The sequence below is a fragment of the Pristis pectinata genome, chromosome 31 (genome assembly GCF_009764475.1).
Source record: "Pristis pectinata isolate sPriPec2 chromosome 31, sPriPec2.1.pri, whole genome shotgun sequence".
NCBI classification, from domain to species: Eukaryota; Metazoa; Chordata; class Chondrichthyes; order Rhinopristiformes; family Pristidae; genus Pristis; species Pristis pectinata.
The window spans coordinates 17524936-17552584 of NC_067435.1; the positions used below are offsets into that span (position 1 = coordinate 17524936).

Consider the following 27649-nt stretch of genomic DNA (forward strand, 5'->3'; position numbering starts at 1 on the left):
TAGCACGTAACTAAACTATGTCCACAAGCCCAAAGTATCAATACAACGAAAGACAGATCAAGTATCATGTGCAACTGTGCTAGAGGAAGAAAGAATCTTTAGTCATCAAACTAAACAGTGGGTCTGTTGAAATGATTTACTGAGATCATCTAGAAAGCTTTCACTTCCAAACAAGTATCTGCAATAACTTCTTTGGAAAAAGACAAATAAAATGATATTAGTGAGCTTTCATGCCAAGTCTAAAAGATTCCTTGTCATCTCCTGAACACTTTATTATGTGCGGGGTTCCCAATTTTAGAATGGGGAAGTGGTGGCAAATTAGGATTACAATCTCCAGATTAGCTCCACTTGTAAACCTCCCTTGGAGGAGTTTCAGTGACTGAGATACAAAAGTTATCCAGTGCACTCCTGGGTTTTGCTCCCCAGCAAAATGTTCTCAACATACATCATGCTTATGTGTGAAATATGGAAACAATGCTAGATAGTTCCATCTCTACTTTGGGAAAACAATTAGTGGCCAATCCAAAAATAAATCATTTAATAGGATAAAGCATGTTTTGTCTGTCAGGGTTTCATGACTACTGCAGTTTGCAATAGAAACAGTTATTAGGCTGGATCGCGTTAAATGAACAGGTTTCTTCTTTCTTTGAGTATATTTCAGGCTAACTGGAAGGAAGAATTAGTGAAATTTGAGCCAGGAAAACAATATACAACCACATCTAGTGAAGTTCTGGCACCTTGAAGCCAATAGAACTAGTGGGGACAGGATCATAGTCTCCTATCAACCCAGTGCATCCCCACACCATAACTGCCTGGAGAGTCATTGCTGACCATGGCTAGCATGGTGGCATTCACAAAATTTTTCTTATCCTCAAGTTAGAACATTTTCTAAGACCTTCAGAGATTCATTGCTGCTTCAATATTTACCCCAGCAGAAACCTCTGTAGACAGTAGCACACAGATGCTAGAGGAAATAGTGTAGATATTACAGGCTCTATAAAACAGCAAAACAGACACTGCAGCTTTAAGGAAGAAGACGACAAAAATTGGCAGCAACCTGCTTGCAAACAGGTGTCTAGAGATGCTTTTTTTTAAACCTAGTCTTGGCAAACAAATACTGTCAGCTGAAGACAAGAACAGCTATGTAGTTTACTAAAGTCATAAAGAATCAGGTTTGCTAAAACCTCAAATTGAATGAAACTAGTTTGATTTTTTTCTCAGTTGTATTAAAAATTGTACATTTTATATTTTGTAAATGGTTTATGTTAGCAGGACAGAACTTTTATTTTTCAGGGAGGGTCACACCAAAAATCTGAAATTCTTTTGGAGACCAGTCATGTGGACACTATTATTCAAAGACCGGACTCCTCACAGTCCAGTGGTAGAGTGGCAGCTTCCTTTGGACAGATTCCCTAGCAGCTATGCTGTAAAACCAGTGAAGCTGTTCCAAATCAAACTTTGTGTTCAGAGACCATTTATTTCAATGGAGAGAAATTGCTCAAGGCAAAAGGATTAACCAACTAATTGAGTACTTTAAATTACTTTAAAAAAATGAACAATCTTTAAAAATGTCCTTAGTATGGACTTTAAAACATGATTAATCTTTAAATAATTTTTATAATTTTGTGTTTGTAAACATCAAATACAGTCACAGACTGCCAAAAGGCTTTTGATACTCTTGGAGGCATTTCCCAGGATGAGATGTGTGGAACCAGGGGCTCACAGTCTCAGAGTAAGGAGTAGGTTATTTAGGACTGAAATGAGGAGCAATTTCTTTGTGCAGAGGCAAGTCTTTAGAATTTTCTACTCTGAAGACCTGTGGTTGCTCAGTCATTAATTCAAAATAGAAATCAATTGATTTCTGGACATAAAGGGAACAAAGGATATGCAAAAAGTGGAGGGAGGAAACCCATGCAGTCATGGAGAGAACATGAAAACTTCACAGAGACAACAAAAGTTAGAATCAAACCTGCACCAACTTGTGTGCCACTGTACCACCACAATACATGATGAGGTATAATTGTGAACACCACTTGAACTGTACCCTAGGCGTTTAGTATGAATATAATGCTCATTCTTTATTCTAATCCTCAATGTTCCTAATTATAAAAGCTCAAATTTGAGGCTTTTTGCCTCAACACAATGCAGTCAAACTTTCAGGGAACCCATAGGTTGCTGTTCATTCTCATTTTCAATGTCTTTTACGAAACAGATTTCTTAAAAAGTAAATTAAGAAATTTGATTTTTCAGCAGTTACAACTGAAATAGTTGAAAACTAATTGGAAACACTCTGGAAAATTTAGGTTATTCTGTTAGTCCTCTGCAGAATTCATTTTAGAATCAGGGAAGTGGTGAATTAAAGAACAAGTTGCACTGAAACTATTAAACAACTATTGGTTAGGAATGCCCCAACGTTGAGAAAACTCAGTAGGCTGTGTGAATGTACACACGTGTACAGAGATTGTGTACACAATATAGGGGTAAAGGGGGAGGTGGTGGCGAGTTGGACTTGGGTTGTGTGCAGCCTGATATTTGAATTTCAGATAATGATATTGAGTGGCAGTATGTAGATGAGAAACAGAAGGTTAAGGATAGATCCTTAAAGATTGTCTCAGAGCAGCTGGATTGTAAATAAATGCAAATTGCAACCTGTCTAGAGTTGGAACCATTAGACAGAGCAATTACTACCAACAATTCTTCTCCTTATAGATAAGCAACAAGTAGTGCTGGTTGCACATCATACCTTCTCAAGGGTTTCAATCCGCTGCTTTAGGAGGCGATTTTCTGTTCTGAGTCTCTGTGGAGCAATGGAAAGGTCAGATTAATCTATGGTCACATTGTATAAAACCCACATCTCCCCAATAACTCCTGAACAATCTACATGTCCAGCATTAAATACAGGACTAGATGCGAGGGCAAGACACACTGTACAGCTGAGGACATAACTTCCCAATGCATGGGGGAGTTTGTAAAGTACAAGGTGCTATTCTTGCTTAACCCCACAGCATTTGTAGAATGGTTTAAATTATGTCTAAGAAAGTACTATGAATGATTACTGTTTTTCATTAAGTTGCAAGTAGCTTATTTTAAAATCTTTTGTACAGTCGTTTCTAATACCAGAGAACACTACCCAACAGATGTCACAACTGTGCACTGACACCTTCTGGCCCTCTCTTTCTCTTCCACAGCTCCGGGCCTTGCTCTCCAAGACATGCCCAGGACCATTTTTTTTGTCATTCATCTCCCCGTTGCCAGTCACTTCAACTCCCCCTCTGCCTCCTCCACTGCCGGGAGAATTCCAAGCGCAAAGTGGAGGAACAGCACCTCATTTTCCACCTTGGAACCTTGCAGCCTAATGGCATGAACATTGAATTCTCCCACTTTAAGTAACCGCCCCCTCCCCCCCCCCCCCCCCCCCCCCACCGTGCTTCCCTTTCCTAGCCTCTCTTTTTCTACCTTTATCCCCCTCTCTCCTTACTTTTGACCCATGCCGTGGTGGATCTGCTCTCCCCCACACCTGCCTATCACTATCTGTTACCTGCATCTACTTATCACCACCTGTGCCCACCCCGCCTCCCCCCTTTTGTCAACTTATCACTGCTCTGCTTTTCCCTCCTATATATTGGGCGTCCCCTTACCCTGTCTTCAATCCCGAAGAAGGGTCCTGACCCGAAACGTTGATCGCCTGCTTTTCTCCATGGATGCTGCCTGGCCTGCTGAGTTTCTCCATTATCATAGTGTTTTATATCTAGATTCCAGCATCTGCAGTCCTTTATTTCTCTGGATGAAACCCATGTTCCCATCCAAGAAATCAAACCTAAGATTACCGGCAGAGTCACAGTATTTTTTGGATGGGGTTTGAAGGTCTCTGTAGGTTGCTCATAAGCCGTTGGGTCCTGGTTAAGGAATGCCCTTTGAGAGGAACAACAGCACTGATCGAGGTCCAGCAACTTACCAGAGCAAGGCACAGAGTGTGATTCCTACTGTCTAGCACTATTTGAACAAGACTGCTGGCCTATTTGAAAACAAAATATCTGAAAATAGTGCAAATTCTGCTGTGAAGGACACCCATGCAATACTTCCTAGAATTCTTTTCAAGGTAGCCACGATACAATTGATAGTTTCAGCAGCATACAAGGATAAATGATGCCAAGGATGTAGCTGTAGGCAGTCTTAGAGATGGAGTAGATATGTGGACAAAAGCTCTGACAGGGGCTAAATAGGTCATCAACATCACAAAGGGTCTGGTTCACACCAGATACTTGCTAACAAGTGTGATAGAATTAGCACTCAAGGAACAGAGTTTATGGCAGTGACTGAAAGCTCTAGGAAAGTTCTGCTCATCCAATACTTGATATCAGACATGCAGCATGGCAAATACACACACTGTAGGGGTAAAAGGTGGTGGTGAGTGAGCCTGACATTAGAATTTCAGGTAATGACATGAAGTGGCAGCATGTAGACGAGAAACAGGAGAAGGTCAAGGACAAATCCTCGGAGATCCAGAGGTAGCAGTGTGAGAGTGGGAAGAGAAGTCATTCAGATGATTGTCTGTTTGCGACAGAAGGAACAAGAATGCAACTACGAGGACAGTCCTACCCAACTCTATGACAAGGGAAAGATATTGGACAAGCCCAGGGTAGTCAACAGTATCATAGGCTGCAGTCATGTCGACAATGACAAGGTGACACTGTTAAACACTTCAGTCATTGAAGATGCCTTTGGTAACATTGCGGCAGAGATGAAAGCTAAATTGAGACAGGGCACATGAGGGATGACGTATTAAAGGACTTGGGAGAGGAAAGGAAGTTTGTGATTGCAGGTAAATTGCAAGGACAGAGTGGCTAAAGTTGTATTTTTTCCTGAGTGCACTAATGAGACATGAACAAAAGAACAAATTCCAGAGACAAGGTGACAATGGGTGCTCTTGACATCAAGTCAACACTTGATCAAAGAGAACAAAGGACTGCAGATGCTGATATTTAGATGAAGAACACTATGATGCTGGAGGAACTCAGCAGGCCAGGCAGCATCCGTGGAGAAAGGCAGGTGATCAACATTTCAGGTCAGGACCCTTCTTCAGGACTGAAGATAGGGTTCAGAGTTGAACCCAAAACATTGACCACCTGCTTTTCTCCACAGATGCTGCCTGACCTGCTGAGTTCCTCCAGCATCAGTGTTTTTCAACATTTGATCAAATGCAGCATCAAGGACCCCCAGTAAATTTGAGGTCAACGGGAGAAGAGGGGAACACCCCATTACCTGGAAGCACACCCTGTACAAAGAAAGATGGTGCATTTTTCTTACTCTGACAACACCTCCTCAAATCTGCAACCTCCCAAAAGATCAAGAGCAGAAGGGAACACTGTCACTTGCACGTTCCTCTCCAAGATGATTATGTAGAATCAACCATGTGGTCACCACCTTACCCAACAGATGTGGGGAAAGTCAGGACTGTTTAAGCCTTGGACCTCAAGGAGGTAGCTCAAAGCTTTATCCAAAAGCAAAACACTTCAAGTTTTCAGATCTGCAGTAACAGAAAATGTTGTACAGGCCAAGGGGGGTCATGCAGCATCTGTGTTTAGATTTTAATCTTCTGCCAGGTGTTCTTTCTACATGCGTTTTTATGTTGAGAACAGCATTCATGCAACCAGGTGTTTCCCCTCAGTTTGTTGCACTCATCACCACGAGGAAGTCTACTCCTGCGTGGCTCTCAGTGGTGCCATCATCTAAAATCCAAATGCAGCTGCGAAAGTAGAACTACACTCCTGGTGATTTTGTACCCTCATAGTCATGAAACTCCTATGTGCTTGGCCTATTAGGAATGAACCTTGTCCATGCCTTAAATAAGCATGTGGAGGTTACAGTTGTGGGCACTTAATGTAGATGATCCCAACCAAAATCTGAAGTGCTGTCATGGTACTTTGGCCAGGAAATCCAAAGCAACATGATATCAAGGTATGCTGTTGTGATCTTACCTACTGCCTCCCTGCCTGGGTGCAAAGATGGTGAAGTGGAACAGGGTCTTCAAGAGAATCTCTGGGCTATCAGGCTTGGTTGGCAGCCTGTCTGGTGAGGGCCACTCGCTGTACCCATCTGTGACATGTCCCTCTTCTGTCTGCTCCTTGTCTTGCTGGAGCACTTTAACTTTGGGTTGAACTCACACAATGGCTAGACTGTGGAAAACACGGTAGGTGATAGGTAGGCTGGTCTGGAAGATTAGATGACATGGGATCCAGGGTGATCTAGCCAACTAAATACAAAATTGGCTTGGTGGCAGGAGGCAGAGGGTGGTAGTAGAGGGCTATTATTCAGATTGGAGGGCTATGACCAGTGGTGTGCCGCAGGGATCGGTGCTGGGGCCCCTGTTGTTTATCATTTATATCTTAATATTTTGGATGAGAATGTAGATGGAATGATTAGTCAGTTTGCAGATGATACCAAAACTGGTGGTATAGTGTACAGTGAAGGTTGTCTGCATTTACAACAGGGAAAGTGATAAAGTAACGACAGATGGAATTTCACTCAGGCAAGTGCAAAGTGATGGATTTTGGGAAGTTAAATTAGGGCAGGACTTACACAGTGAATGGCAGGGCCGTGGAGAGTGTCATAGAACAGAGTGACCTAGGGATACAAGTACATAGCCCTCTGCAAATGAGTAATGAAGAAAACATATGGCACGCTTGCCTTCATTAATCGATGCACTAAGTGCCGGAGTTGGGACATGTTGGAACAAGACGTTGGTGAGACAACACTTGGTATATTATGTATATTTTTGATCGCTAGCTACAGATGGATGATATTAAGCTGGAAAGGGTACAGAAAAGATTTGAAAAGGACGTTGCCGGGACTGGAGAGCTTGCGGATGTCACGAAGGTTGGAGGTGTTGTGGATAGTTTGGAGGGCTGTCAGAGGTTACAGAGGGACATAAATAGGATGCAAAGTTGGGCTGAGAAGTGGCAGATGCAGTTCAACCTAGATAAGTTTGAAGTGGTTCATTTTGGTAGGTCAACTATGATGGCAGAATATAGTATTAATGGTAAGACTCTTGGCAGTGTGGAGGATCAGAGGGATCTTGGGGTCCAAGTCCATAGGACACTCAAAACGGCTGTGCAGGTTGACTCTGTGGTTAAGGCGGCATATGGTGTATTGTCCTTCATCAATCAGGGAATTGAATTTAGGAGTCATGAGGTATTGTTGCAGCTATATAGGTCCCTGGTCAGATCCCACTTGGAGTACTGTGCTCAGTTCTGGTCGCCTCACTACAGGAAGGATGTGGAAGCCATAGAAAGGGTGCAGAGGAGATTTACAAGGATGTTGCCTGGAATGCAGAGCATGCCTTATGAAAGCAGGTTGAGGGAGCTTGGCCTTTTCTCCTTGGAGCGACAGAGGATGAGGGGGGACCTGATAGAGGTATATAAGATGATGAGAGGTATTGATCGGGTAGATAGTCAGAGGCTTTTCCCCAGGGCTGAAATGGTGGCCACAAGAGGACATAGGTTTAAGGTGCTGGGGAGTAGGTATAGAGGAGATGTCAGGGGTAAGTTTTTTTTAAACTCAGAGTGGTGAATGCATGGAATGGGCTGCCGGCAACGGTGGTGGAGGCGGATACGATAGGGTCTTTTAAGAGACTGTTGGATAGGTACATGGAGCTGAGAAAAATAGAGGGCTATGGGTAAGCCTAGTAAGTTCTAGGGAGGGACATGTTCGGCACAGCTTTGTGAAGGGCCTGAATTTTGCTGTAGTTTTTCTATGTTCTATGTTACAAGGAGAGCCTGGATAGGCTGGGACTGTTTTATCTGGAGTGAATGAGGCAGAGGGGTGACTTGAGGTTTATAAAATTATTAGGGGGAAAAATGGGGTATATAGTCAGTCTTTATGCTGGGATAGGGGAGTCTAAAACTAGAGGGCATATGTTTAAGGTGAAACGGCAGAGATTTAAAGGTGATCAAAAGGGGCATGTTTTTCCCACACACAGAAGGTAGTGGGTATATGGAACAACTAAGATACATTTGGAAAGATACAGGGATAGGAAATATTTGGAGGGATTTGGGCCAAATGCAGGCAAATGGGAATAGCTGAGACGGGCACCTTGGATAGCATGGATTAGTTGGGCAGAAGAGTCTGTTACTGTGCTGTACAACTCTGAGTGAAGCACTGCAGGGTGCCCCAATGTCCTCATATCCAAATGTCCTCTCAGTTCACAGATGCTGATCGCATACTTCAGCAAGCTACTGATACCTCCAGGTTTGGGGGTACAGCAATAATTATCATTAACCAAAGACTGTAAAGTGACAGTAACCAATATTGCGGCACCTTTCAACTACGCATCCCACTGACCTGGTGTCGTCTAAAAGCCACATATCCTGGGAAATGGAGCTGCTGTCCTTGCCCAGCTTTAGGCCACATTTCAATAATGGCCACCATGTCATACTTCCACAGTTTCATCTATATCCGCAGTTCATTACTTTTACTTCCTAAACTCATTGCATCAAGATACAAATAATTAAAAAATAATAAACTCATTTCCCAGATATCATCTCCTACACATTCCAACCCATTACTGTCAATCCCATCCCCCTACCAAACTGGTTTAAATATCTAACAGGGCTACCAAGCTTCCTTGCAAGCATTACAATCTCAGCTTGGTCGAGATGCAACCAGTCTGGCTTGTAGAGGTCACACCTTTCCCAGAACTGAGCCCAACACCCATGATTCTAAACCCCTCCCTCCTGCACCACCGCTCCCACCTGTGCTAACCTCCCATTTCTGCACTCACTGCCACGTGGCACTGGAAGCAATCTGGAGATTATTACCTTTGAGCCCTATGTATTAATCTGAACACTGATCAGTGTAATCATCTTTATTTCTACCTTTGTGATTTGTACTGATTTCTACTTATTTCTACCATTTTGATCACATTTTCAGGCTTACACTCTCCCTCAGTATGTTCTGTAGCCATTCAATGACACCCTTGACCCTGGCACCACGAAGGCAAATATATGCCCATGGGCACAGAAACGCCTAACACTGCACTACCCCATCACTGAGGCTCTCCTGCACTTTCTGACCCATCTTGTACAGCTAAGACACTGCCACAGTGCTACAGATACCATGAATGCCCTTGACCTCCAATACGCAGCCATTCCAGTAGCATGATGGATGAAATATGACACACACCAGGACTGACCATGAATGAACAAATGAAAGCTGCAAACTCCATGGAAGCATAGCTTTGATTATTAGAAATCTCTCAATAACAGAACATCAAATGTTCTGGGAGTGACTGTTCTTGTAATTCACAGAATTCTAGATTCAAACAGAAAGCCGAGAGATCATGAGTGCAGCCTATAACCCAGTGAACTTTGGAAAGCCCGCAATCATTGTGAATTTGGGCACACTCAATTCTTGCCTGTCTCTATGAAAGGAGAAGGAACTGCTCTTGTTTGAATAGAGAGAATTGGTGACATACTTAACGCAACTGTGAACTACAAACTGTAATACAGGGCATTGGATCATGCCTGGTGACAGTGGCAAAGACCAAGTCCATAGTGAGTTCTCTACAGGCAAAGCAGTCCAGGCACGCTGCTTGCTGCCTGCTCTGCTTGCAGAAGGTGATGGATCTCAGTAAGCAATGACTTGGCAAAATGTTAGCCTATCTCCTCAAAAGCTGGAGGTAGGTGCATAATGCAGAAGGCGATTTCAGAAGAGCCTCTGCCCTTAGACTTGGCCGATAAGATGAAGAGTCTTGCTGCCTGTAGAAATGAGAGGGAGGGGCTGCAGCAAGATGAACAAACTGATTGTGGCATCATAACACAGAGGGTCACGTAAATGGTGAGAGTTAAAGGAATGTAGTGATGGCAGGTAGCAGGAGGAGGGGGGAAAAGAGGTGGTTTAGATGGGGGATACATACAACATTTCAACTACCATCTTACCTGCCTGCACAGTTAGGCTAAGGCCATCGCTTCAGGGCTGGATCTAGTTGTCAGTGGCTGTACAGGAACCAAGTGACACAAACAGATCTAAGCGGCCCTAATGAAGCAGAATGAGGACCCAGGATCTCAATTAACATGCCAAATCACAGAATAATCTACGAATTACAAGCTTTATCCAAATTGGCAAGAGGAAAACTGGACAGTTGGTCCCAGAGAAAGGGATTTCAATTCATGGAGCATGGCAGCAGCACCAGGGGGAGAGGAAATTGGTTCACTTCAGTTGGACTAGGGCCAGTGTCCCACTAAATCACAGAACAAGGGCTGGAAATAGGGCTTTAAACTAAGCAACTGCAGTGATAGGAATGAGGGGGAGGAAGGGGCAGTGGTGAAATTTAGTTATTTTAAACACTCCTTTCTCTTTTTATGTGTAATGATAAGACAACTGTGGTCGGAAGGGAGTGAATGTACAACAATAGTGCAGTATAAAATAGGACTCAAATAGAGTCAACACAGGGAAACTTGGTAAAAGATTAAAATTAAAAGACTATCTGAACCCACAAACCACTTGTAACACGATGGATGTATTAACTACACAACAATCTCTGTGCACGGCCCAATAACCCATTGCAGAGCCATTGTTCCAGAGTACTTGACATTTCTGAAAGACAGGCAGAATGGAAAAGATTTGTTGAAAGTGGACTAACTGATGATTAAAAAAAAATGACATGGTCAGAAAGTACCTTGGATCAAAAGATCAGTAAGTAGAATCAATTTGGGTAAAGATGAGAAATAACAGGGCAGAGAAAGCACTGGTGGAAGTTGTCTATAAGCCTCCTAACAGTATTTATATTGTTGGAGAAAGTATCAGTCAGGGAGCTTATAACCATGGCAGTGCATTAATCGTCAAAGACTGCAAAAACAAAATTGGGGATACATTTGTAGAATGCAATCGAGAACAATTTCTGGAAGAATGCATAGTGGACCCAGTCAGGGGACAGGCTATTTTGTCTCTGATCAGGCTGAATGAAACAGGAGTAATTAGTTATCTCCGAGCAAAGAATCCTTTGGGAAACAATGATCATAACATGACAGAGATTCACACTCAGTTTCAGGGCAGTAATCTCGGATCTCAAATTATACCTTAAATAAAGGAAATTACATAGATGTAAGAGTAGAGACGGCTATAGTAGACTGAGAAATTAAAAGGCACGATGTAGATAAACATTAGAAAAAACAAAGGAAAGTTTCATAATTTTCAAATGAAGATTCATTTAAATGAGAAATATGGTCTCCACATGAAAAGGCCACAAAAGGTTAAAAGTTGGCATTAGGTTAAAAGAGGTTTATAATGTTGAAGAATAGATGTAGGCCTGAGGATTAGGAGAAGTTTAAACACCAGATGGTGACCAAAACAAAACACAGGAGAAAAGAACACAGGAGTAAACTGGCAAGGAATGTGAAGACAGAAACAGAGCTTCTACAAGTACATAAAATGGAAGCAAGAAAAATAAACATTGGTCTGTTAGATGAGACAAGAAAATGGGAAATAAGTCATTAGCAGAAACGTTAAATAATCATTCCATATCCATCCTTGCAGAAGACATTAAAAACATGCCAAAAATATGAAATCAAGGGACAAGAGAGGGAGGAACTTAAAACAATATCACTAAAACAAAATTTAGGCAAACTATTATGACGAAAGGAAGTAATTTCTTTGGACCTCTAAGACAGCTCATCTTCCAGAGTTCTAAACAAGACAGCTGCAGGGATAGTGAATACATTGGTTGTGATCCACTAACGTTTCCTGGGGATTCTGGAAATTTCCCTACAGGATGGAAAACCACAAATAGAATCCCACTGTTGTAGAAAGGAGGAGAGAAGGGAAGGTTAGAAAAAATGCAGCAAACCACATGTCTGCTAGCATAACAGGAAAATGCTGGAATCCATTATCAAGGTAATAGTTACAGGTTAGTTGGAAAATCACAATGGGATTATAAACAGTTCACATGGCTTTATGCAAGGTGTAGCATGTTTGGGGATGCAACCAGCTGGATAGATGGTGGATGTACAATATTCGAGTTTCCAAGGCATCCAATAACGTTACAAACAAATGGTGATATGGGTGTATTGAGAGTTATATATGTGAATATGATGAGAGGATTGTTAACTGGCAGAAGACCAGCTATTTTCCAGTTGGCAACTATAACTAGTGGTGTTGTCCAGGGATCTGTATTAACTAACATGAAGCGATTGAGAGTAAAATATTCAAGTTTGCTGATGCTGCACAGATGGATGGGAAGCAAAAAGCTTGTGAAGAGGATACAAGAAGTCTGAAAAGAGGTACAGGTTAAGTGGGAAGCCAAATGTATGGCAGATGGAGTTTAATAGGAGGTTGCCAATTTTGGTAGTCAGAATAGAAAAAACAGAATGTCATTTAAATGGTGTGAAACTATCAAATGTTGAATTGTCAAAAGTATTTGAAAGCAAGCTAAGAGATATAATAAGCAAATGCAAAGACAAATAGAATGCTGTCCTTTACCACAAGAGAGACAAAATCAAAAGCAAGCAAGTTTTGCTTCAACACTACAGGGCTATGGACCTGGGTTTCTGCAAACAGCACTGGTCTCTTTTTAAACAAAGGATGTACTTCCTCTGGAGTCAGTTCAGGAAAATTGTTGTGGGGTTGAAACCTTCAACCACCTCTTGCTGGAATTCTTTGTGCAAAGAGTACGGAGATGCATTGATATCTCTCTCGATTCACCCCTGACGGCTTAATAATGCTCTGCTCTGTGGGCTTAGTACACCAAATTGCTGGTGGACGACCATCCACTCTATCAAAGAGCCCAGGCCTTCCTCCTATTGTTCCAGAAGGAACTATCTACAACTAAGTGAAGTTAACTAGCTTACTCCCAGGTCCAGCTGTGCATGTTCTGGGACCATAAAGGGCATTTGGGATCAGGCTACTCCCATCAAGCTTGCCATGCGCAAAATGCATAAGACTTAGCCCAAGGTGTGCATTTCTTTTTAATGCAGTTGTTACAAGTACAACTAGAAACGCATTCATTGCATAACTGTAAAACATTTCCTGCCATTGTAAAGGCCACACACACTATGTTTGTACAAAGAATTCGTGCCTGTAAAGTAAAACATGGTGCAGCAAAGGGTCACTAGATTGGAGTTTGTGTAACTTGATTCTACGTTCTTTGGATTTTTAAAAGAATGAGACCTAATCTCAATGAGACATTAAAGATCAAGGAGGGTTAACAGGATAAATGCTTTGGGGATCTTCCCCCCTATGAGGAGATCTAGAACCTGGAGCATAAATTTAGAAAATGGCTTCAGACTGAGATGAGAAATTTCTTCTCAGACAGATGTGGATTTTCATCAGTCTCTACTCCAGGGAGTTATTGATGCCGATTCACCGAGTAAGTCTGTGACCGTGATAGATTTTGAGTTTAGGGGAATTGAAGATTATGAGGACCAGACAAAACGTAGTTGAGGCCAAAGGTCAGATCCATCGTTATCTTATTAGTACAGCAAGCCTGAGGGGCTAAAGTGGTCTTCCCCTCCCATTTCTTACATTCTTATCTTGTTCCCAGTATGTGTTTCGGGGCTAGGTTATGTGTTTATGAGCCCTTCTTTCACTCCTGCCTCCGGCTTCTCTAGGTTGTCTGCATGCCCTCCCTTGTAACCCCTGTTCAAGCTGATTTATCAATGGGAACAGGTAATACGCAAGACATTGTTTTGGTGTTCATTGTGGCTGCTGTAAGCCTCCAAACTCGGGTTAAGTGGTTGACTACCCTGTTCAACAACACAGATGCTGTACATAGGCAGCTGTGAAAAACTGATTCCTTGAGAGCGGCCCGAGCTGCTTGTAAATCAGAGAAACATGATATAATATCAGAGGGAGCTTCAGAAAGAGGAGTGCATCATGAATGTGCAACTACCAGCAGGAACTTGTGCTTGGCAAAGCATGATATTTTACCATATTAGTGCAAAATGGAGAAATATCATGTATTGCACAAAGCCCTCATGTTATATGGTACAAACTTTTATAATGTAAATGCAAGTATTTCAATGCAGAGATGGAGCTGATATAGAAGACCACAGCACCACCTGGTGGAAACGCTGCACATGTAGACTCTGCCCTTGAGCTTGTTCTGAGCAAGTGACGTATTTCTGCAGCATCTCTAACGTAGCAGGAACATTCGGAGCTCTTCACAGGTCTATTTAAAAAAGCCAACACCAAGCTACATCAAGGTGATATGAGGGAAGGGAACCAAAAGCTTAGTCAAGAAGGTCGGTATCAAGTAGGCTATTGGAGGAAAAAGTGGGAGGCACACAAAAATTTAGGGAGGGAATTTCTGAAGTTAGGACTTTGGCAGCTGAAGAGATCACCTACAAAGAAGTGATTAAATTCAAAGATGCTCCAAGAGGCTAGATTTAGAGAAGTGCAGACATCCCTCAAGGTTACATGATAAGATTAGAGATAAGGCAGTGACACTGTTAGGAAATGTGAAAGCTAGAACAATAGTTTTTAAAAGGAGATATTGCTCAACTGTGACAGGGGAATGGAGGTTGTGACAGGGACGGATGATAGTTTTGGCCTTCCTAATGATAGAATCATAGAACAGTACAGCACAATACAGGCCCTTCAGCCCACAATGTTGTGCCGACCTTTAAACCTTGCCTTAGACTATCTAACCTCTACCTCCCCCATATCCCTCCATTTTAAATTCCTCCATATACTTATCTAGCAATCTCTTGAATTTGACCAATGTACCTGCCTCCACCACCACCCCAGGCAGCACATTCCATGTCCCAACCACTCTCTGCGTAAAAAACCTTCCTCTGACATCTCCCTTGAACTTCCCACCCAGTCCTTTAAAGCCATGCCCTCTTGTATTGAGCATTGGTGCCCTGGAAAAGAGGCGCTGGCTGTCGACTCTATCTATTCCTCTTAATATTTTGTACACATCTGTCATGTATCCCCTCATCCTCCTTCTCTCCAAAGAGTAAAGCCCTAGCTCCCTTAATCTCTCCTCATAATGCATACTCTCCAAGGTAAATCTCCTTTGCACCCTTTCTAACACTTCCACATCCTTCCTATAATGAGGCAACCAGAACTGGACACAGTACCCCAAGTGTGGTCTAACCAGAGTTTTGTAGAGCTGCATCATTACCTCGCGGCTCCTAAATGCGATCCCACGACTTATGAAAGCTAACATCCCATAAGCTTTCTTAACTACACCATCCACCTGTGGAGGAAACTTTCAGGGATCTGTGGATATGAACCCCCAGATCCCTCTGCTCCTCCACACTGCCCAGAATCCTGCCATTAACTTTATACTCTGCCTTGGAGTTTGTCCTTCCAAACTGTACCACCTCACACTTCTCTGGATTGAACTTCATCTGTCAATTCTCAGCCCAGCTCTGCACCCTATCAATGTCCCTCTGCAATCTTTGACAATCCTCCACACTATCCACAACACCACCAACCTTTGTGTTGTCTGCAAACTTGCCAACCCATCCAAGTCATTAATAAATGATGATCAAATGGAGAATAACTGCTCATCCAGTGTCGAACAATCAGAAAACTTAGAGATAAACAAGGTCAAGAGAGATGGTGAAATACATGTGGAAGCTGATGCCGTGTTTTTGGCACACTGTAAATGAGAAATAGAAGGGGGAGCAGCATAGATCTTCTGGTGATCCCAAAGATGGTGGTGTGGGTGTGGAAAGAGAAAACAATTGCTGGTGACTCTGGCTATAACAAGTTAGAAAAGAATGGAAAAAGCCAAGTGCAGTGCTCTGCAACTGGACAATAGTGTGAGGCACTGTAAGATGTTGATAAGGTCAATCATGTCAAAGAATGCAGACAGTTCGAGGAAGGAATGATAGATACCTCCATCGCTATTGCAAAGGATGCCATCAGTAGTTTTGACCAGAGCTGCTTCCACTGGTTCTACAGTGTTGAGACCCAACTGGAGGGATTCAAAGGAGGAACACCAGGTCAATGGGCAGAGTTTTGAAAGGTTGCAGCATATTCAATGGGCTCGAGAGGAAGTAACATTTGAGATAATGGTCAGTGTTTTTTTTTGATAAGAAGAGTTAAACTTCGGTTTAGTGAGGAGGAGCAATGACAACTGATCGGGAGGAAGCACTTGACGATAGTGAACACAGGGCCAGGAAGGCAAGTCAAATGATCAGCACTTTGGTGAGAAGAGGGTCGAGGGAGCAGGAGATGGTCTTCTTGTCTGAAGTTTACAAAGGGTGCAGGGGAGATGGGAGTGAGCTTGGGCAAAGAGAAGCATTTAGATTTTGATCTGTTGAACTCTGGGAAGAAAGTAACAGATTGAATGGTCCATCTCAGTCTAAGTAACAGTAGTCTGTGGGTTCATTGTATTTGCTATGGGAAACAAGTGTGGGGGAAAAATAGGGGACAGGATTTTAAAACAACTACCTAGAGTAAAGAAGTCGGGCGAGGGTCGTTATGGAGTTATGAGCAGACTTAGTAGATAAAAGAAAGGTCCGATAGTAAATTGTGTGGTCAAGCCAGATCTGAATGTGTTGATAATCATTGAAACGTATAGCACAAGAGGCAGCGTCAGGCTCAGGTCAAAAATATGGACCAGATTAACCCCACTTTGTCCATAGCCCATAACAGGCTATGGCTCTCAGAATGTTCTATCTGTACTGAAAAGGACCGCACTTGCAGCAGCCACTCAGAGTGAGAATAATGATTTTAATCCTTGTAGAGAACAAATAAAATTGCCTTTCTGGGGCCAACACAAAATAAAAGTTAAGATAATTCTGTGCCAATTGGACCCTCCAACCTTTAGAGGGTGGTGAGTTTCTAGACCTTACAACCGGATGGTTATGATGGCCTGGTTATGGTTACGATGTATTTAAAGAGGAGCAGACAAATTTTTGAAAGAAAAATCAGGGAATTCAGGGCGAGGGGAAACAGGCACAGAAGAGTTGAGACCAGGGGGTCAGATCAGCCATGACCTCATTGCGGGCCAGGTGAGTTGCTCCTGCTTCAATTTTCTTGTATTCTTATGTTCATGGCAGGATGATCAAAATGGTAAAAAACCAATGGGATTCAACAGAGTGGCAAATTCAATCCAAAACTGGCTCAGCGGCTGGGAGCCCAAGGTATTTTTTGACTGTTTCTTTCTCACTCTCAGTGGTTACCAGTGGGATTCCATAGGGATTAGTACTCAGAACCTTACTTTTATCAGAGATATTAATCACTTAGACAAGCATAGGGGGAGAGCTTAGTAAACAAACTTGCAGAGAATACAAAAAAACTGTGCAGCTAACAGTGAAGAGTAAAGCATTGGACAGCAGGAAGGTTTAGTTGGCCCGATCAATTGGGCAGTAAAATGGAGTTTAATCCAGACAAGTGCGAGGAAATGCATTTGGGGAGGTGCAACTGGGCGAGAGACTGTACAACTAATAGCAGGCTATTGAATGATGTGGAGGAACTCGGGGGCAGAGCGTACATGCTCAGATCACAACAGTTACCAGGACAGATCAATAAGGTAGATTACAAGGCATACAGGATGCTATCCTTAATTAGAACAGAGCAGATAGTTCATGCTAGAATGTAAACAACACGAGTTAGAGCTCAGTTTCAATACAATAACCAGTTCTGTTCACCCCTTTACAGTAAATATTTGATTCTACAGGAAAGGGTAGAACCTAAATATTTGAAGAAGCTGCTGGGATTAAAAAATTAACTTTGAGGAAAGCAATGACTTCTTTCTTTGGAGTGTAGCAGGCTGAGATGGGGACAATGACAGAAGCCACAAATAACAGGCCATTTAACAGGCCGGCGGCTCTGACATCCTCCACCACGAAGTGCTTCGAGAGGCCGGTCATGGCACATATCAATTCCAGCCTCCCAGACAATCTCGACTGACTGCAATTTACCTACTGCTGAAATAGTTCCATGGTGGATGCCATCTCCCTGGCCCTACACTCATCTCTGGAACATCTGGATAACAAAGACACCTACGTTAGACTCCTATTCATTGACCATAGCTCCACCTTCAATACCATAATTCCAAACAAACTCATCTCCAAACTCCTAGACCTGGGACTGAACACCTCCCTCTGCAACTGGACCCTCGACTTCATGACCAACAGACCACAATCTGTAAAGACAGGTAGCAACACCTCCGCCACAATTATCCTCAACATTGGTGCCCCTCAAGGCTGCATCCTTAGCCCCTTACTTTACCCCCTATACACTCTCGACTATATGGCCAGATTCCGCTCTAACTCCATCTGCAAGTTCACAGATGACACCACCGTAGTGGGCTGGATCTCAAATAACAATGAGACGGAGTACAGGAAGGAGCTAGAAAGCCTGGAGGCATGGTGTCAAGGCAACAATCTTTTCCTTAATGTCAGGAAAATAAAGAGCTGATCATTAACTTCAGGAAGCAGGGCGGAGTATATGCCCTTGTCAATATCAATATTGCTGAGGTGGAGATGGTTAAGAGCTTCAAGTTCCTAGATATAAATATCACCAATAGCTTGTCCTGGTCCAACCACGTAGATGCTATGGCCAAGATAGCACACCAGCACCTCTACCTCCTCAGAAAGCCAAGGAAATTTGGCATATCCCATTGACCCTCACCAATTTTAATAGATGCACCACAGAAAGCATCCTATCCCAATGCATCACAGCTTAATATGGCCACAGCTCTACCCAAGACTGCAAGGAATTGCAGAGAGCATGGACACAGCCCAGTCTATCACGAAAACCAGCCTCCCTTCTACTGACTCTGTCTACACTTCCCACTGCTTTGGGAAAGCAGCCAACATAATCAAAGACCCCTCCCACCCTGGTCATTCTCTTCTCCACTCCATTGGGCAGAAGATATACAAACCTGAAAACACACACCAGACTCAAGGATAGCTTCCATCCCGCTGTTATAAAACTCTTGAATAGACCTCTTTTACAATAAAGATGAACTCTTGATCTCACAGTCTACCTTGTCATGGCCCTTGTACCTTATTTGTCTACCTGCAGTGCACTCTCTCTGTAACTGTAACACTACATTCTGCATTTCATTATTGCTTTTCCCTTTGTACTACCTTGATGTAGTTGTGTTTGCAATGATCTGTATGGATTCCATGCGAGACAAAGTTTTTCCACTATATCTTGGTACATGTGACAATAATAAAACATTTACCAATATTGTAGGACAAAGTTGATGTGCATTATTAAGGAAGTGATCATGCCGAACCAGTGGATGTAGGTCAAGTGGAAGGCTTCGTCTACTTATTTAAAGCTTCTTTCTGCTTTCTATGACATACATACACCCATCATTTATCACCATGTCAATGAACAAGTGACTTTAAAGCTCATGTCAATGATTTTACAGGAATCAATTAGAAGAGTGTGCGCACTGGTTTTCTAAAATGGGCTTCTGGTTTTTAAAGAAATCAGTCTCAAAAGAAATGCAGCAGGCGGTAGCGAGCTCAGTGTGCTGTGGGTTTATTTTATGGCGAGTCACAATCCAGCCAGTCACCCATGAATGATAGATCTGTGCAACAACAATGCTTGAGAGATCCTCTCTGGCATGCCCAATTGGACATTATCATCTCTGCAGTGGAAACAGTGGACCTGCCATGTTTCCTGCTAGTTTGTTGGCATCATTTCATTACCCAAGCATAAATGAGATTTCAGTAATGAAAATCAAAAAAAAAGCTGCAGATGCTGGAAGTCTTAAATAATTCAGAAAATTCTAACACTCAGCAGATCAAGGTACTATCTGTGGAGAGATAAACAGTTAACGTTTCTGGTCAAAGACCTGAACATTGAGGTTGAGCTGAAACATAAAACTTCATTTTCCTTTCCCCAGATGCTGCCTGACCTGTGGAGTGATTCAAGCAGTTCCAGTTTTCCTTAAATGAGTCTCCGCCTTTAAATCAGACAGACTGGCTATCTCAGGATGTCTTTCAGTAATCATTATAATACAGGATTCATGGCATCTTTGAATTACTTTACTTTCCATATGCTTCAATTTCTGACAGTCTGTGGTAAAGAACACTTAGTTTCACTGTTTTAAATTAGTTGTTTTCCAAACCAGATTTCATTTTCCCTTTGACCTGTGAGAACCAATACCCCTAGGTGAGATGGCATTTGAAAGCATCTGTACACTGCAGGAAACCAAACATAACTACTACTTTCACACAGACTGATCCTGGTTTCTTTAAATAGAACTGGTCTAGTTTGCCTGAAGGAAGAAAGGGCTGAAGTATCCTGTACCATTCATGCACCTCCTGGTGTTGATTGGTTTCACAAGAGAGATGTGCATTGTATTACATACTAGGAGATTCTGTGGGTTGTTTATGGATTTCTTTTGGTTATTCCGCAAGAGAGCTTGAGTCCATTTTATATCAAAAATACAGTTAAATACAACCAAAAAGTATCAATATTTCCAGTAGCCAGAAGTTGAGGATTGGAAATAGTGTGCATTAAACCTTAAATTGTTTGTTAGCCAGAGCCCTCTACTTATCACTTCCACTTGAGACAAGAGAAGGCAATTCATACATTCTAAAAGGACTTTCTTGCACAAGATGTTACAATGGTATTTCTGATACACATTAGCTGGTTTGGAATGAAAATACCAGACAGGAGATTTAGTAATTACACTAGCATGGCTTCATTCCTGTCAAGTTAGCAGGGAAATTCCAGTTTAGTCCATTCTGCTGGTCAATTCCAGTGTGGGAAAGGTGGAAATGGATCAAATGTGTTATTTATGACTCATGTTACCCTATCCTTCTGCTTGCCAATTGTAAAATATGTTCATTTACGTTCAGCCTCAAGATACTGGAAGACTGGAAGGAGGGTAACATTGTTCCTTATTTAAGAGGGGCTGTAAGGACAAGCCAGGGAACTACAGGCTGGTGAGCCTAACATCAATTGTGGTAAAGTTACTGAAGGGGATTCTGATAGTCAAGATCTATCTGCATTTCAAAAGGCAAGGATTGATTAGGGATAGTCAGCATGGCTGTGTGTGGGAAATTGCATCTCAAATTCGATCGAGTTTGTTTTTAAAGAGGTGACTAGGAGAATTGCTGAGGGCAGAGTAGTAGACACTGTCTACATGGACTTCAGCAAGGCCGTTGAGAATGTCCTGCATGGTAGGCTGGTCTGGAAGGTTAGATTGTACGGGATCCACGGTGAGCTAGCCAACTGGATACAAAATAGGCTTGGTGGAAGGAGGCAGAGGGCAGCAGGGGAGGGTTGTTTTTCAGACTGGAGACCAGTGGTCTGCCACAGGGATTAGTGCTGGGCCCTCTGTTGTGTAAATATTACATACAAGGTACTTGGATGAGAAGGTAGGTGGCATGATTAGTAAGGTTGCGAGTGACACCAAAATTGGTGGTGTATTGGACAGTGAAGAAGATTATCTAAGGTTACAATGGGAACCAGATCAACTGAGAAAGTGGGCAAAGGAATGGCAAATGGAATTTAACTCAGACAAGTGCAAAGTGATATATTTCAGGAAGTTAAAACCGGGTAAGGACATATTTGGAGTACTCTGTGCAGTTCTGATCACCATACTATAGGAAGGATGTGATTAAGCTAGAGAGGGTGGAGAATAGATTCACAAGGACGTTGACAGGATTGGAGGGCTTGAGTTATAAAGGAGAGACTGGAATAGACTGGGACTGTTTTCCCGGGAGCAAAAAAGGCTGAGGGGTGACCTAACAGAGGTATATAAAATCATGAGGGGCATAGATAAGGTGGATTGTCACAGTCTTTTCCCAGTGTAGGGGAGTAAAACTAGAGAACATAAGTTTAACATGAGAGGGGAAAGATTTAACGGGGATCCAAGGGCACGTTTTTCCAAACAGAGGGTGGCAGGTATATGGAATGAGCTGTTGAAGAAAGTGGTAGTGGCGTGTACAATTACAATGTTTAAAAGACATTTAGACTGCTAGATGGATAGGAACGGTTCAGAGGGATATGGGCCAAATGCAGGCACGGAACTAGCTGAGGTAGGCACCTTTGTCAGCAGGGACGAGTTGCACCGCAGGGCCCATTTCCGTGCTGTACAATTCTATGACTAAAATGTTCAGCCAGAAATTGGAGAATCATCCATGCGGGCAAATGTGAAATTGAAGCACTAGCTCACCTAACAGAGATTCCTTGGGTCATGCTGCTGTACAACCAGATATAGGGTAATACAAGGTAAACAGTTCATTGTAAAGGGTTTGTGTGTCCATTTACAGGAAGAGACCAATGATATTTAACAGGTAATTTGATACCTCATGAAAAAGCATTAACCTGTGGTGACCCACCTTCAAGACAAGCGAACTGGCTCCAAAATCAAAGCATGTGTCGGCAGGAAGGCCAGCTGCAAAATGGCACCGGGCCTTCTTCTCCAACAGTGAGGGGAGAAAGCCCGTGCGCGGGAAGAGTTCGGTGACGCATCGCGGGCATCACTTCCGCCCAGAGAGGGCGGGATGTTAATAGGTTTAAAAAGCTAGCGTGGGAAGTTGAAATAAATCAGTCTCCAGTTCAACCCTCTGACTGTGCTTTTATTCTTCACTCAGTGTGTAGCACTTGGCTTCATTGGTGACCTCGACAGTCCAAACGGGATTTGGACCGAAGATGATCAACCCTTCAGCTGTTCATGCAGTTTCACTTAACTGCCAACTTTCTGGACACTGCGACCATGACTGTGGTTTGTCCAAGCAGAGGCCCAGTTCCAGATCTGGCAGATATCTTCCGACTCCACGTGCTACTATTACGTGGTGAGCTCCCTCGATCAGGAGACAGAAGCCCAGGTAGAGGACTTCATTTAATCGCCCCTGGAGGAGGGCAAATATGCAGCATTCAAAGTGTTGCTTATAAGGACCTTTGGCCGCTCATGGCCGGAGCGGGGTGCCCGCCTACTGCACCTGGACGGTTTGGGAGACAGACCACCGTCAGCTCTAATGAACGAAATGCTGGCCCTAGCTGACGGACACAATCCCTGCCTCATGTTCGAGCAGGCGTTCCTAGAGCAACTGCCCAAAGACATACACCTGCTACTCGCCGACGCAGACTTCAGTGACCCCCGGAAGGTGGCGGCCCGGGCAGACGTGCTGTGGAAGGCCAAGAAGGAAAGCGAGGTGTCCGTCGCACAGATCACTAAGCCAAGGCCCCAATGGCAGGCCAGACCAGGCCCAGCAATGGAGCGCGCACAACCTAGAGGCGGGAGTGAAGGAGCCAATGGGCAGTGGTGCTTCTACCACCAACAGTGGGGCACAGAAGCCTGCCGATGTCGCCCGCCCTGTGATTTCCCGGGAAACACCGAGGCCAGCCGCCACTCACGGCTACGGCGGCTGGCCACCAAGATAGTCTCTTGTTCGCCGCTTTTTGGTCGACACCAGAGCGGAGATTAGCGTCTTGTCCCCAGTGGGGTATGACACCCGCAACAGGGAGCCAGGTCCCACCCTCAGGGCCGCAAACGGCAGCTCAATTCAGACCTACGGCACCTGCACAGTGCAGCTGCAGTTCGGCGCTAGCTGCTTCACGTGGGACTTCACACTGGCTGCCGTGGCCCAGCCACTCCTGGGGGTGGACTTCTTGCGGGCCCACAGCCTACTAGTTGACTTACGTGGGAAAAGACTGGTGCACACCAAGATGTTCCAGACATTCTCCTTGGGCGAAGCCAAGTTGCCGGCCCCACACCCAGACTTCATCATGATGTTGGACAATGAATTCACCAGAATCCTGGCAGACTTCCCATCAGTTCTGGCACTGCAGTTCACGGCAGCCATATCCAGACATGGGGTACAGCACCACATCCCAACCAAGGGACCACCCCTCCATGCCCACGCTCGACAGCTCCCCCCGGACAAGCTCCACCTGGTGAAGGACAAGTTCAAGCGGATGGAGGAATTGGGGATCGTACGGCTTTCCCCCTTCACATGGTGCCAAAGCAGCCAGGGGCTGGAGACCATGCGGCGACTACTGTAGGCTGAATGAGGCTACTACCCCAGACTGTTACCCCATGCCGCACATACAGGACTTTGCGGCAAACCTGCACGGGGCAAGCATCTTTTCCAAGGTGCACCTCGTCTGGGGATACCATCAAATCCCGGTACACCCTGAAGATATCCCCAAGACAGCACTCATCACCCCATTCGGCCTGTTCGAGTTCCTTCGAATGCCGTTCGGCCTGAAGAATGCCACACAACGTTCCAGCGGCTAATGGATATGGTGGGACGTGACCTGGACTTCACGTTCATCTATTTGGATGACATCCTCATAGCCAGCTGTGGTAGTCAGGAACACCTGTCCCACCTACACCAGCTCTACTCCTGCCTGAGTGATTTTGGCCTCACCATCAACCTGGCCAAATGCCAGTTCGGACTCGACGCCATTGACTTCCTGGGCCACAGGATTACCAAAGAAGGGGCAATACCCCTGCCCGCCAAGGTAGACATGATATGCCACTCTGCCTGGCCCAACACAGTCAAAGGCTTGCAGGAATTCGTTGGTATGGTCAATTTCTATCGCCGTTTCCTCCCCTCAGCAGCCAGAGTCATGCGCCCTTTGTTCACCCTGATGTCGAGTAAAGGCAAGGACATTACCTGGGACGAAGAGGCTGTGGCTGCTTTTGTTAAGGCCAAGGAAGCCTTGGCAGACGCCGCCATGCTGGTGCACCCCAGAACAGACGTTCCAACCGCCCTCACAGTGGATGCGTCCAACACGGCAGTCGGTGGGGTGCTGGATCAACTCATCGAGGGGTGCTGGCAACCCCTGGCGTTTTTCAGCAGGCACCTGTGGCAACAGTGTTTTTGACCGGGAGCTGTTAGCACTATACCTGGCAATCCGGCATTTCAGGTACTTTTTAAGAGGGCAGGCCGTCCACCGCATTTACGGACCACAAACCATTGACCTTTGCATTCACGGAAGTGTCCGATCCTTGGTTGGCCCGTCAGCAGCAACATCTGTCCTATATCTCCGAGTACACGACGGACATCCAGCATGTCTCGGGGAAGGACAATGTCGTGGCTGACGCACTCTCCAGACCAGCTATCCAGGCCCTGTCCCAAGGTGTGGACTACACAGCTTTACTGGAGGCGCAGCAGGTGGACGACGAGCTGCCCGGCTACAGGACCGCAGTCTCGGGCTTGCAGCTGCAAGACTTCCTGGTAGGCCCAGGTGGGAGGACCACCCTATGCGACATAGCTACCGACCAACCTCGCCCCATTGTCCCGGCAGCCTGGCAGCAGCGAGTTTTCAACTCCATTCACGGTTTGGTGCACCCATCCATTAGGACAACCGTCCGGATGATCTCCAGCAGGTTCGTGTGGCGCAGACTTTGCAAACAGGTCAGCGAGTGGGCCAAAATGTGCATGCAGTGTCAAACAGCCAAGGTGCAGCAGCACACCAAGGCCCCGCCGCAGCAGTTTGAACCCACTCACCGGAGGTTCGACCACAATCATGTGGATATCGTGGGGCCACTGCCTGTGTTGAGAGGAGCGCGGTACCTCCTCACTATGGTGGACCGGTTCACAAGATAGCCAGAGGCAGCCCGGCTCACTGACACCACTGCCGATTCCTGCGCCCGAGTGCTGATCGCGACCTGGGTAGCACGTTTCGGGGTACCAGCCCACATTACCTCCGACAGAGGCGCCCAGTTCACCTCCAACCTGTGGTCGACTGTGGCCAGCCTGTTGGGAGCACGCTTACACCACATAACCACCTACCACCCACAGTCGAATGGGCTGGTGGAACAGTTCCACCACCACTTAAAGTCGGCTCTCATCGCCCGCCTGAAAGGGCCTAACTGGGTGGACAAGCTCCCCTGGGTCTTGCTGGGAATCCGCACAGCACCCAAAGAGGACCTGCATGCCTCGTCAGCCAAGCTGGTGTATGGCACACCCCTGGTCGTCCCAGGAGAATTCATACCAGCCCCAAGGGGGCGAGAGGAAGAACCAGCGGCAGTCCTAGATAGACTACGTGAGAGGCTCGGCAACCTGGCCCCCGTTCTAACTTCACGACACGGACAAACCCTGACCTGCGTACCCAAAGACCTGCAGGACTGTAAGTTTGTCTTTGTTTGAAAGGACGCACACAAGACACCGCTACAGTGTCCGTATGAGGGACCATTCAAAGTGCTGAGGAACAACGGGTCCATGTACGTTCTGGACGTTTGGGGGGGGGGGGGGGGGGGTTGGGGTTGGAGAGAGTGGGGGGGGGGGGGGAGGGGGAGGGGAGGAGGAAATTTTCATGGTGGACCGGCTCAAACCAGCCCACGTGGACTTGTCACAGATTGTCAAGGCTCAGGCTCCACGGCGCAGAGGCAGACTGCCCAAACAGCAACTGCCCCAGACTGTAGACTTTGGGTGGTGTATCGCCAGTTCTGGGGTGGGGGTTATGTGGTGACCCACCTTCAAGACAAGCGAACCGGCTCCGAAATCGGAGCGCGCGTCAGTAGGAAGGCCAGCTGCAAAATGGCGCCAGGCCTTCTTCTCCAACAGTGAGGGGAGAAAGTCCACTCGTGGGAAGAGTTCAGTGACGCACCATGGGCGTCACTTTCGCCCAGAGAGGGCAGGACGTTAACGGGTTTAAAAAGCTAGCGCAGGAAGTTGAAATAAATCAGTCTCCAGTTCAACCCTCCGACTGTGTGCTTTTATTCTTTGTTCAGTGTGTTGCACTTCGCTTCAAACCTACCAAATAAATGTACTTGAACATCAAGCACAAATTACATTCTCTGTAAATCATAATCAACTCTATATTCTTACCCTATCATTTGAGTAAATAGCACTTAATTATCTCACCAGATTTCCAGTAATTACATCATTCGCCATTTTAAAAGAAAACAAGCTAGTTAATCACAGTAATTTTTAAATACAATTATACATTGTTATCTCTAGAATTGTATGTGGAGATGAGAAGGACTGGCGTGGACAATTAAAACAGATGTCTCAGACATACTGTAAAGTTTACCTTAATTTCAATCTGTTCCTCCATTTCTTTGTTTTTGATTGTAGTGTATTCCTTTTCAAGTCTGTGGGAGAAACAGGTCACAACAAAACCTTAAATATACATACATTTTTCTCCAGCAATGTTTCACTCTCTTCTCATTCCATCCACATACCCAATTATATGAAGATGATACAAGGCCACAATAGAGTGTGAATCAAGACAAAGTTCAAAGCCAACAGTAAATTTTCACAAAGTTACACATCACAAGATCTAAACCACTGGCGACAGAACCCGAAGGAAAAGTCCTTTGCTTAGATTTGCTTATTCTAGTAGCTGAAGAATATAAATGTACCACCTGTGTTTTCATTTTCCATTTTATTAATACTGCTTTAAACAGTACCCTTTCCCCAGGCAGTTCTTCCAAGATTCTGATGCTTTGCCCTGCAGCCGTTCTCACATCCTCCTAATGTTTCATTGCACTCCTCTTGCACAGTTCAAGGATACATCTCCCAATGTCTCTTCTGTCCTTCTCGATGGTTTGCTAATTGCCCTTCTCTAGGATGCCCTATTCCATTCTCTCTCATTCCCCACTCTCTGATGCAGGACGGCTCACACCCTCACAGAATTCACCTGACAATACAAATAATATTGGGAATTCACTGTAAGTAACAACTCTGAAATAAATTTTAAAATATAAAGCTGTGATGATTTGTCCAACCTGAAGGAGCAAGTGGAAGATTTTAAGTTTATATTTAAT

At 44.6% G+C, this 27649-nt stretch overlaps 1 protein-coding gene across 11 annotated transcripts in view; it reads right to left on the reverse strand.

Moving 5' to 3' along the window:
* LOC127584938 (EVI5-like protein) overlaps window positions 1-27649 on the reverse strand; it is a 210844-nt gene that overhangs the window by 97618 nt on the left and 85577 nt on the right. For all 11 annotated transcript variants that reach the window (XM_052041971.1, XM_052041969.1, XM_052041965.1 and 8 more), the window contains 2 exons: window positions 26914-26974; window positions 2744-2797 (listed from right to left, as the gene is read on the reverse strand). In XM_052041971.1, the coding sequence (XP_051897931.1) occupies window positions 2744-2797; window positions 26914-26974 (115 nt within the window). The remainder of the gene's footprint in view (window positions 1-2743; window positions 2798-26913; window positions 26975-27649) is intronic.